The sequence below is a fragment of the Sceloporus undulatus genome, chromosome 7 (assembly GCF_019175285.1).
Source record: "Sceloporus undulatus isolate JIND9_A2432 ecotype Alabama chromosome 7, SceUnd_v1.1, whole genome shotgun sequence".
Taxonomy (NCBI): Eukaryota; Metazoa; Chordata; class Lepidosauria; order Squamata; family Phrynosomatidae; genus Sceloporus; species Sceloporus undulatus.
Window position 1 is genome coordinate 11180229 of NC_056528.1, and position 12653 is coordinate 11192881.

Genomic DNA, 12653 nt, shown 5'->3' on the forward strand with positions numbered 1-12653 from the left:
TATTATTATTATTATTATTATTATTATTATTATTATTATTATTATTATTATTTAGTAGAAAAATGTTTAATAAAAATAACATTAAAAAATAAAAACACAAAATAAAAGTATGATTGTTTTGTGGATTTTGGATGCGGTGGCACTTTGGAAAAAGCAAGAAGTCAGAACCTAAGCTGCAGACACACTTATATGTGCACACAAGTGGCACATGTCTCCCCTTCTTCCTAGCCGCTAGCGCATGTCTTAGGGCTACCAGAGATCCAGTTGCATGCGCCCGTAACCGAGCCGAGCGCCGCACTGTCTGCAGGAGGTGCTGCGAACAGAGAGTCCTCAGCCGGTGGTAAATAATTCATGCTGTTTCTTAACTAAAGAGGCCAGTGATCCCAGCAAAAAGGAGGTGCACAAAGCCAGCAGGAGGAGGAGGAGGAGGAGGCCACGAAAGCAAGGAAGGCCTACCGGGCATCATCCCTGGTTAATCAAAAGCCTATTTAAAGCCGGCAGCCCTGGAAAAAAGGCAGCAGAGCTGGGCTCTGATTTCAAAAGGAAAACCCAAATTCTGCACCTTGTTTGCACCACATGGATACCGTTCCTCTGCTTTGCTTGTGTCACTTTCTCTTTAGCAAAACAATCATAAAACGCCAGAAGTGAGACATCCACAGGTTGCCCTACAATCTAATTCCTCTACTCTCCTTATTGATGTAAGCACTGCCTCTACTAGAAAATTGCTGTCATTTTAACAGGTTTCATTTTTAAACTGTATTGTATTTCATCCTGTTTCAAAGGGGGGCGGGGGGTCCATTTATTTATTGAAAGTATGTATTATTCCAACATATTCCAGTAACGTAAGCCGCCTTCTTTGCTGCAGCGGAAAGGCGGGGTATAAGAATAAAGTTTATTATTTACTTACCCAGGGCTCATTTTGTCCCATTCTGATTTACAGTAGTTTCCTCTAAACTATTGCACAAAAGCAATCATTCGATGAAACACTAAATACTTTATTCAGTCCATTTTAATTATGATCTTGCAATTGCATGAGAGCTTGGATGTTTTGTTTGCAATGGCCTTTGCACTAAGTGATAAATGATGATGTTACATTATGGTGAAACAATGTGCGGCTATACTAAGTGTTTTATTGAGTTAATTATAATTATAACCTGGCAATTGCATGAAAGCTTGGATGTTTTGTTTGGAGTGGTTTTTGAACTAAGCAACAAACGACAAAATAATGTGTGGCTACAGAAAATAAAGCCTTTCGTTCCCCAGACTTTGATTTTTTTAAAGAATGCATAATCAATTCAGTAGGAACAAAATAAAACTTATTTTGACCGTGTGCTTATTTCAATTTCAGGGAATGACTGGAGAGGGAGGGAGGGAGCGAAGGGGCGAAAGCAAGGCAGGATATATTAAAACTGCATAGTTTTGCAGCCAATCAGTGAATAGCCTTGCTGGTTGGGGGATTCTGGGTGCTGCGGTCTAAAAAGACCACTTTCCCATTCCTTTGGAAAAGAGCAGCCGAAAGGAAACTCACCCAAGAAGGACGAAAGGCAACCGCAAAGTAAAATAATGGTGCTGTGTATTAATTTTCAGAGAGGAAGGAATTGGGTCGGGATATCCGTACCCTGCAAGCATTTTTCAGGACGCAAGAGATGCACAACGGATACACTTTTGTGGCCCATCCAGCTGCAAATCCCCCCCCCCAATACTGTACCAACTGGGCTATATAGTCCTACAATTAAATTCCTATTAAACGCAGAGTCTTGGAAGAGGAACCATTTCATCCCTCTCAACACCGGTTGCCACTTCCACCTGCAACAGGTGCTTCCTTTTGTGCCTTTTGGGCTTCTAAGCCGACACCTCGAGGTCACCTGCTTGACATATATCCTAATCCCTTTAGGTGACTTGTATTTACCTGTATGGCCTAATCTGGGGGGGGGAGGGGGAGAGGAGCCCAGAGGACACTTCCTTTGGGAGGCATTGGCTCACTGACGACGAAAGGATGCAATCTGCCATGCCCCAAATTTCCAGGCACTAAAGTACCAGTAAACCACGCACGCAGCCCCAGAGATGTTGATGGCTCCATCCTCAGTGATTGACTCCAAGTGGATCCATTACTCTACTGACATTGTGAAGCCAAAACTGTAGACCAGCGATGCCCAAACTCCGGTGCTCCAGGCATTTTGGACTTCAACTCCCAGAAGCCTCGGCTATCTAGGCCAACGGTCTGGGATTCTGGGAGTTGAAGTCACAAAACCTGAGAAGCCAGAGTTTGGGAAATCCTGGGTGTAGACAAAAGAAAAGCCCTCTCAACCAACACAGTCAACAAGAAGAAGACCTCCAGGGACTCTGGACACTGGACCAAGTGGAGCCCTCCGGCGGAAGTCACACAACAAAGTGGACCATCGTCCACTGCCATGTTTCTGGCTGCAGATTTTATTTTTATTGATTTAATTTACGGCATTTGTACCCCGGCTGTCAGAGCGGCTTACAGTTCATTCATGCAGATTCATGCAGACACACTTGTGCTACTGTCTTCAGACTTCGTTGCTGTTGTTGTTGTTGTTGTTGTGTGCCTTCAAGTCGTTTCCGACTTATGGTGACCCTAAGCTGAACCTGCCATTGGGATTTTCTTGACAAGATTCACACACAGCAGTCTTCCAAAGGAAGCAGTGTTTTCTGTACGGAAGACAATATATTGTATTGTTTTACTGTTGTTGTTTCTTGCTGTGATTTATTGGTTACGGTGGGTGGGTTGACGGGGCATTGTATTTTAATGCATTTTAATATTGTTGTAAGCCGCCTCGATCTCATTGGGGAGGCAGGGTATAAATAAATATTATTATTATTATCATTATCATCATTATTATTATTTCCAGGTATAAATATGATATTCTCTGCAGAAAAATGCCATTTTCTGTGAAAAAGATCTCGTGTGAATTTTGTGCTTTATACAGCCAGCCCTCTGTATCCAGGGATTCAACCTTTAAATAAGAGAAATTCAGAAATCTATGGGACAGCTGAGATCTGGCGTCCCTCCGGGCGCCATCCTGTCCCCATGCTGTTTAACACTGAGATGAAGCCGCTGGGAGAGATCATCCGGAGACATGGGGCACGGTGTTATAAGTACCCTGATGACACCCAGATCTATCTCTCCATGTCTCCGACTGTTTCAGTGACCAAGGAGGGCATCTCCCCCCTGAATGACTGCCTGAAGTCGGTAATGGATTGGATGAGGGAAAATAGATTTAAGCTGAATCCAAATAAAACAGAGGTACTCGTGAAAGGGAACCCCAATCTGGGTATGGAGATAAGTTCGCCAGTTCTAGATGGGGTTACACTTCCCCTGAAAGACTGCATCCGCAGCGTGGGGATGCTCCTGGATTCGTCGCTTCAGCTGTCTTCTCAGATTGATGCGACAGCCAGGAGTGCCTGCTGTCAGCTTCGGCTGATGCGCCAGTTGTGCCACTCCCTGGAGCAGCAGGACCTAGAAACGGTCGTACATGCTCTAGTAACCTCTCGCCTTGACTTCTGCAATGCGCTCTACATGGGGCAACCTTTGTGCCATGTCCAGAAGCTCCAATTGATACAAAACATGGCAGCCATACTGGTCGCCGGAAAATCCACGTTTGACCATATTACACCTATTTTAAAATCACTACATTGGCTGCCTATTAGCTTCTGGGCTCAGTACAAGATGTTGATTATCCCCTCTAAAACCCTACATGGCCTGGGTCCAGTCTCCTTGAAGGAAGGCCTCCTCCCATACAATCCTCCTGTACTCTCTGATCCTCCGGGAAGAGCCTTTTACAATCTAGAAAGACCGGGCTGGCGGTGAAATTCCCAAAGGTCCTTCTCTGCCTCCACTCCAAAAATGTGGAATGACCTCCGGAAGAGATTTGCCAGTTATACTCACGTGAAGCTTTTAAAGAGGTGACAAAAACCTTTGTCTTCCGGAAGGCCTTCCCCGATTGATAATGTCCAGAACATACTGAATCCCCTTCCTTTTATTATTTTTCTTATTTGTGGTTTGCTTTTTAACTTTGATGTATTATTATGTACTTTTAAAACATTTTTTACTGTTTAATTTTATAGTTGGGGGGAGGGATAGGTCGGGGTTTTTGGGGCTTGTTGTTTTTATTGTTGTCTATTGTATTCACTTTGCTGTTACCCACCTCGATCCTCAATCGGAAGAGGCAGGATATTTATTTATTTATTTAAAAGCAAACTCTGATTTTGTCTTTTTATATAATTTTATATAGAATCATAGAATCACAGAGTTGGGAAGAGACCGCAAGGGCCATCAGTCCAACCCCCTTCTGCCATGCAGGAAATCCAGATCAAAGCATCCCCACTGACAGATGGCCATCCAGCCTCTGTTTAAAGCCTCCAAGGAAGGAGACTCCACTACGCTCCAAGGAAGGAGTGTGTTCCTCTGTCGGACAGCCCTTATTGCAGGATGTAGCCAAGGGGGGGATCTGGGGGTCCGGACCCCCCCCTTCCATGAGAAAAATGAATGGTGTGTGCTGCTGCGCCGCCACACTCAAGCCCATTATAATGGGGGCACGTTAGTCTGAAACCCTACCCCCCCCTTCCTAAAATCCTAGCTACGTCCCTGCTTATTGTCAGGAAGTTCTTCCTAATGTTGAGGTGGAATCTCTTTTCCTGCAGTTTGCATCCATTGCTCCGGGTCCTAGTCTCTGGAGCAGCAGAAAACAAGCTTGCTCCCTCCTCAATCTGGCATCCCTTCAAGTATTTAAACAGGGCTCTCATATCACCTCTCAACCTTCTCTTCTCCAGGCGAAACATCCCCATCTCCCTGAGTCGTTCCTCATAGGGCTTCATAGTTTCCAGACCCTTCACCATTTTGGTTCTCCTCCTTTGGACACATGGCTCCAGTTTCTCCACATCATTTTTAAATTGTGATGCCCAGAACTGGACACAATATTCCAGGTGGAGTCTGACCAAAGCAGAATAGAGTGGCACTATGACTTCCCTTGAACTAGACACTATACTTCTATTGATGCAGCCTAAAATCGCATTGGCCTTTTTAGCTGCTGCATCACACTGTTGACTCATGTTCAACTTATGGTCTACTTTGACTCCTAGGTCTCTTTCACATGTACTTTCATTCAGCCAGGTGTCCCCCATAATCCTATATCTTTGCATTTCATTTTTCCGCCTTAAGTGCAGTACCTTACATTTCTCTGTGTTGAATTTCATTTTGTTAGCTTTGGCCCAGCTTTCTAGTCTATTCAGGTCATGTTGAATCTTGATCCTGTCCTCTGGAGTATTAGCTATTTCTCCTAATTTGGTCTCATCTGCAAATTTGATAAGTATGCTCCCAATTCTGTCATCCAGGTCATTGATAAAGATGTTGAATAGAACTGGGCCCAGGACAGAGCCCCACTGGACACCCCACTGGTCACTTCTCTCCAGGATGAAAAGGAGCCATTGTTGAGCACCCTTTGGGTTCGGCCAGTCAACCAGTTACAGATCCATTTAACAGTTACTCTGTCTAGCCCACATTTTACAAGCTTGTTTGCAATGTCATGGGGACTTTTGTCAAAGGCCTTACTGAAATGAAGATACACTACATCCACAGCATTCCCCTCATCTACCAATTATATCATTTTACTGCCCTGGGAGAGGCAGTGTGGTCCAGTGGTTTGAGCGTTGGGCAATGACTAGAGAGCTGGGTTCAAATCCCCATTTGGCCAAGAAACCCACTGAAAAAGCCACACTTTCTCAGCCGCAGAGGAGGGCAATGGCAAACCCTCCTCTGGACAAACATGCCAAGTAATCCCTGTGATAAGCTTGCCTTGGGGTTGCCAAAAGTCGCAAACAACTTTAGCGCACACAACAACAACATTCTACTGCCCCACTGTATATAACGGGACTTGAGCATCCATAGATGTTGGTGTTCGTGGGGGATCCTGGAACCAAAACCCAAAGAATACAAAAGGCCCACTGAATGCCTCGAACTGTGAATTATCTTCCAAAATTGCACCATTTAAAGACTTTCTTGCAGCAGGAAGAGAATCGCTGAAGCTAGTTGCTGCTTCATTTGAAGAGAAACAATGGAGTGCCTAGCTTTCATTCACTCTCTCTCTCTCTCTCTCTCTCATTTTCTCCCTCTTCCTTTTAAAATCATGTACCTACCTTTCAGGTGGCATATAAACATGGTAACAACAACAAGATGCAGACACAACGCAACCCATTATATAGGCAATCTATGCAAAGCAAGAGGTTGTGCACAATTTCTGGCTTTGCATGTTTTATTACTCTAATGGTGTTAAAACTATTGCAGACTGCAAACATAAACATAACAGATCTGCGCTGGTTTTCCATCCAAGGGCTTAGTTATAAGAATGTCTGTCTTCCGTGTCCCCCCTTGAATCCCTATGATCGGGAGAGAGCCAGGATATAAATATAAACATAATGTTGAGAGCCAGCATGGCATAGTGGTTTGAGTCTTGGTCTACGATTAGGGACCAGAGTGTGATTCTCAAATCAACGATAGAAACCGATTGGGTGACCCTTGGGCAAGGAGTCACACTCTCTCAGCCTCAAGGGACGGCAATGGCAAACCTCCTCTGGACAAATCTTGCCAAGAAAAACCCCATGATAGGTTGGCCTTAGGGTCACCATAAATTGTAAGCAATTTGAAAGCACACAACCACAACAGCAACCACAACAACTTTCCCAATCCCTCCTGTCTCTACCAACTTTATCTGGGAGGTTTGCAAAACCGTTTCCTTGCAAAAGAGCTCCATGAATGGGCCAGGTTTTTAATTACCAGGCCAGCTCCCTTCTCTTGATCCAGGTTATTTATAGGCCTCATCATGGAAAATGAGATTAAGGGCCCCGTAATCTGCAAAACACAGACCCAAAGCCATCAGGCCAGTCATCGGCGACCTGTTTTCCTCTTCAGCTGTGATTTTTGCATCAGAATTAGCCCAAAGCTCACAGCCAAACAGGATTGCTAAAGGGAGATCTGGATGGCCACTTTGCTGGGTCCAGTTTGGGCACCTGGGGCATTGTGACGATGGAGGAAGGCCTATTGAACAGCCCCAAAGGAATGCAGATCCTTCTGGGGGCAGAGCAGGCTAAGGCTTTGACTCCCACCAGTTGATGACAACTTAATCCAGAAGGAAGCGCCCAGGTCTAGAAAATGTGCCGCACGTCCCAAGGGTGCGACGTGGAGCATGGCAGCGCATGGACCAAGAATCGCCCTGGGATTGCTAGGCCTCTTACAAGGAATTTAACCAGGGCCACTGAGGACAGATAGGAGGACAAAGCAAAGGGCTGGAGGCTTAGGAGGGCCTCTTTCTTGCAAGTTTTATGCCATGTTTGCATTAATTGTATTACAGGTTGGGTCTCCTTTTTCTGGAATGCTTGGGACCAGAAGTTTTTGCGGGTATCAGGATATTTTCACGCACGCACGCGCACACACATATGAGAGATATCTTGGAGATGGGACACAAGTCTAACCATGAAATCCATTTACGTTTCATATACACTTTATATGCATCCGAAGTATGATAGTCTCCATTCAGTCATATTAGCATCTAGGAAACGTTCGGGCTTGGTTTGCTCTCAGACCCATTTCTTTGACTGTCTATGAGCAAACCATGAACACACAAACACACAGAAGCCATGCACCCCATTCATTCATGGTATCTCACTCTTTCCCCTGCAGCTTTTCCTAGGCATGAAAACTCTCTGTTCCTCCACTGGACACATTTAAAAAACCCTTCCTCTCTTGCCGGCCGGCCGCCGCTTAATCCATTTACATAACCTCCGGTGGAGACAAAGGCCGCTATGTTATCACTCCTTCCCAAAAGCACAGTGTGCAAATCCTCCGCGGCTCCACCTCGGCCAGGGAAGCTATATTTCCATCAAGGTTTAAAATGTGCCTTTGTTTGGGGCGCAGGGGAGAGGGACAGGCCTTGATGGAAGTGACACCGGAGGACAAGCAAAGCCACGCAAAACAAATCCACAAACCAAGTTTATTGCCAGCCAAACCCCTTCCCTACACTTTTCTCGGCTGGGATTTGGTTTTCTTCCAAAGCTGAGATGAAAGACAGGGAGGGAGGCCCAGAGCCCACCCAAAGCTTGGCACAAGTTATTCTTTTTTGGGCCTACAACACCCAGAATCCACTGTCTAGCTTGGCTCATAGGGAAAACCATGAGATGGAATCCAAAGAGGGCAAATTGGATGCTATCAGTTTTCCAAGGAAGCAGCACAATAAAGAAAATTAATAGGTCAGAGAGCAAATCAAGCCTGCAATCTCCCTAAAATCAAGGCTATTGTACTTTGGACATATCATGATGTACTGAAATAGATGATAATGGTGATTAAAGTGTGAGGTGGTTGGAAAAGGAAAAAGACCATATCATAGGGTTGCCTGGAGTTTGCAAGACCTGAGCAGCACAGCAGATGACCAGGGCTGCATTTACCTAAACTGACTTATCCATTACAGCTCTGTATGCATGATCGCTATTTAGTCACAATTGTGACACCACCGACACAACTGTAATTCCAACACAACCTACTTTTCAGATTCAGTCAAATCTCAGATTCAAACAAATCAAAGCTCTGGTGTCACAACAAATGACAACTCCCAGGATCCCATAGCAGTGGGCCATAGTTGTCAAAGCAGCATTATTTCTTTGCTCTGGATTAGAGTCCAGGCTTTAATTGAACTCTCCAAGGTGCCAAAATTATTGGGAAAGAAATGTTCAGCCTACTGAACATCCATCACCCCAGAAGCTGTGAACCACTGATGGAATCTGGAGTCCAAAGCAAACTTGCCTCCAGAGCGCATGATGCACCTTAGCCACATTGACCCAGGACCAAAGTCTCCCTCTCCTACCTGGGGCAATGTCCGATGAGGATTCGCAAGGAAGGGAAGTCTCCTTTGGCTGCAGCGTAGTGGACGGGTAAAGCCCCCGTGTCCGTGGCCGCCAGCGGATCGCTGCCCCCGAAGCGCAGGAGCCAGTCTATCACTTCATGGTGCCCAAAGCGGGCGGCCAGGTGCAGGACGGTGGCACCAGAGTTGTCTGTGTCCTGAAAGAGAATGAGAAAACACAATGGAGAGGGTTATGGACCAGCTGAGCACCATCCCTTTAAAGTCGCGAGCGCCAAATGTGTCATTTTAGAGGACTCTGAAATTGACATAGGAATACGTTGCTCAGTATAGAAGGGTTGAAATTTCCTGTGGAAGTTCACCTTCAAGGCTTCTTTCCAGAGCCATTCTCCTGGTTGCCAAAGGTGAGCCAGACACATCTGCAGGTGAGCCGACAGGAGAGGTGAGCCAAGGCCATTTCTTTGTGTTAAGGACCCAAGCCGTGAGTATAGGAAAGGCTGGGTTGGGCAATGGGGTTAATAACTGGTGGGACACTGGCCTGAAAAGGGACCAAGGAATCGCAACTCCCATCATCTCCATCCAAGTTCCCAAACATAGTCTGTTCTCCTTTTGCTGGTGGGCAAAGACTTCTTTGTTTGCCTCCGACTGTTATCTGGGTGTTGCAGGTGGCATTTTCTTTGGCGTTTGCTATACTTCATCCTCCTTCTCCTCATTATGTTTTAACATCCCTTATTCCATTTTGAATTAGTGGTTGCTTTTGCATTATCCATTGCTTTAACTGTGTTTGATATAAATATATATATTGTGAGCCCACCCGGGGCAGAAATTCAAGAGAGAAGCATCTTTGCTACTCAAGAAAGGGACCCTGATTTGTTCTGACTTCTTGGTCCTTTCATGCACCTCTCCAGATGCTGTTGCAAATAAGCCGCGCGCGAGGCTGGCACAGTGCTTGAGCATTGGACTAGGACTCCAGAGAGCAGGGTTCGATTCCCTGTTTGGCCATTATACCCAGTTGGGCAAGTCACACTCTCTCAGCCTCATGGGAAGGCAATGGCCAACCTCCTCTGAACAAATATGGCCAAGAAAACCCAGTGATAAGCTGCATTAGGGTCTCCAAGGCACACAAACACAAGCTGTAAACTATGCTTAAAGGGTCAGTTGTAAGAAAGTGGGAGCGGAGGCAGGAAGGAGGATCAGGAGAGGAGACAAAAGAAGGTGAGGAATGCCAGAGAACAAGGGAGCGGAGGGTAGGAAGAGAACTGGGGCCCAGAGCCAGAGGATGAACCCCCCCCCCCCCAAATATTCTAAGGTGTAACCTGTTGGTAACTACTCTTCAGCTGCTGGTGGGTGGATGGGATTGCTCCCCGGAGGAGGACATGGCACAGCCCAAGGGCCTTAAGCCTTAGTTAGGCTTCTGTGGGGTAGACTCAGGGAGACCCAGCTCCCCAAAGCCACTGGGCAGGGAAAGAAGAGGGCCCTCCAGCTCCCTGCTGAGTCTGCCAGGCCTGGAAGGAGGACCTGGAGGTCTCTGGGGTCAAGCTAAGCCAAGACCAGCAACAAGGGTCTCCAAGCACAAGCTGTACGTCCAGCTGCATCTGTCCCTGATGGAAGAGGCCACAGGGCTCCCCTCCGTTGCCAGACCCCAGGAAGGCTGTGGAGGGACAGGGCTCTTGGAGGGCTCTCAGGCGCACCAGAAATGGGAGCCCCTGCTTCCTCTGAGCTTGGCTCCTAAAGACATCTCTGCCTCCCTGCAGAGCGCAAGGGAGCCCTCCCTCTCCCGGAGGCACTGAAGGAAGGGGCTCTCTGCACATGCTCAGGAAAGCTGGGCCCCTGTTTTGCATGCAGTCTCTCTGGAGGATGGCAGCCGGAAGGGTTTGGGGGAGCCAAGGGGGGTCCATTGGGGAGCTGGGGAAGAGGCGCCGGGATGGTGGCTCTGCCTCGGGAGCAGCCCTGGCTTGCTAAAGCCACCCTCCTCCTCCAGGGCCCCGGGCTGACCTGCGGGGCGCATCCGCCGTGCTGGAGCAGCCACTGGAGGCAGGGCAGGCTGCCGGTGGCGGCGGCGTCGTGGCCCGGCGTGGCCCCGTTGCTGGCGCGGGCGTTGCCCGGCAGGGCGGCCTCCTCCACCAGGAAGCGCAGGCAGTGCAGCTTCCCGGCCCGGGCGGCGTGGTGGGCGGCCGAGGCGCCCAGAGGGTCCCGCGGAGGAGGAGGAGGAGGAGGAGGATGCTCCGGGGACAGCGCCGCCCGCAGCCGCTCCAGGTCCCCTTGGCGGGCCGCCTGCAGGGCGCGCTCCGCGCTCAGCGCCATGCTCCGACGCCGGGCCCCGGACAGCCCCCCGGACAGCCCTGCCTGCCTGCCCGCCTGCCTCCCGCGCCGCCGCCGGGGCTCAGCAGCGGACGCCCGGCACCTGCCGCCTCCGCCTCCTCCTCCTCCTCCGGCGAGCTCCTCCCTGCGCTCCTCCTCCTCCTCCAGGGCCCCCGCCCTCCCTCCCTCCCTCCCAGGCGGGAGCAGGACTGACTCCAAGGCCCAGCATCCCCGGCTGCTCCCTCCCTCCCTCCCTCCCTTTGGGCCAGAGCCAGCCGTCCTCCGGCCATCGAGGAGGCCACCCCACAAAGGGAGGACTGCACATCCCATCAGGCCTGGCTGGGGTCACACAAGGGGGCTGCGAAATGGAGGGCCCTGGAGGAAAATAGAGGACGCGGCCAAAGAAAAGCCACGAACCCCTGATGCAAAGAGAAAGCCCTAGTCCTGGCAAAAGAGGAGCCATCCTCCCATCGGCCATTTAGAGAAGCGCAGCAGTGTGGCCTAGTGGTTTGACAGGAGGCTGGTGAAACGAAAAGCCACTTCCAAGGGATGGGTCTCCTCCTCGCCTTTCCTTCCGCCAGGATCCGGGTTGCCAAGTCCTCTCCCGTTGGCTCAGCCTCTGCACTTGTTTCTGAGTCAGGCATTTACGGAAACGTCTCCAGCCGCTCTTCCTTTCTGGGATGCAGCAAACCCTGCTCTTCCTGAGTTCTTTCTGCCCAGTTTTCTGATCCAGTTTGAGGCCGCTTTAACTCAATGCTAGGGAATTCTGGGAACTGAGACGTTGAGCCTTCTCTGTCAGAGAGTTCTGGTGCCACAATAAACTACAGTTCCCAGGATCCCCTAGCACTGAGACAGGGCAGTTAAAGGGGCCTCAAACCGGATTATTTCTGCATAATCTCTTAAAGAAGCCATGCCCAGGAACACATTGACCCTAATAATAATACAAATAATAATACAAATAATAATAATAACAATCATGTTCTTTTGAGAATGTGGTGTAGTAGTGTGAGCATCAGACTACTATTTTGGAGACCAAGGTTCAAATCCCCCCCATGGAAACCCAAAACCCCAAAACAAACCCCTGAATGTTTCGTTTTGCAAAACCCAATGTTTTGATCCCAGAGGGCTGCAATCTGTCGGCAAGGCGAGCGCTCAGACATAGGTGCTGCAAGCTGCTCCAGTGTCTTTGCTGGCCGGCTGCTTGTCGGGACTCGCACCCGGAGCCTTAGTGAGGGCAGCTGTTTCATAGGACAACATCAGGGCTGTGCTGAAGGCTGCCAGGCTGCCGACCGCAGCTAGCCACAGAGAATGGGCATATTCAAAACTGGGGAACCCTGGGATGCTCAGAGACACCTAGGAAGTAATATGGAGAGACAGAGAGAACTATCAGGAGATGGAGAATCGAGGGCAACCCTTATCGACAAAATAACTAAATCTATCCAATTTTGGACACATCATGAGATGACACGAGTCACTGGAAAAGAT

At 48.6% G+C, this 12653-nt stretch overlaps 1 protein-coding gene across 1 annotated transcript in view; it reads right to left on the bottom strand.

Moving 5' to 3' along the window:
- Positions 1 to 11198, bottom strand: part of ESPN (espin) — a 68601-nt gene extending 57403 nt beyond the window's left edge. Inside the window, exons 1-2 of the mRNA XM_042477909.1 lie at positions 10863 to 11198; positions 8874 to 9067 (exon numbers count right to left, since the gene is read on the bottom strand). Of these exons, the coding sequence (XP_042333843.1) occupies positions 8874 to 9067; positions 10863 to 11171 (503 nt within the window). The 5' untranslated portion in view covers positions 11172 to 11198. The remainder of the gene's footprint in view (positions 1 to 8873; positions 9068 to 10862) is intronic.
- Between the last annotated feature and the right edge of the window lie 1455 nt (positions 11199 to 12653).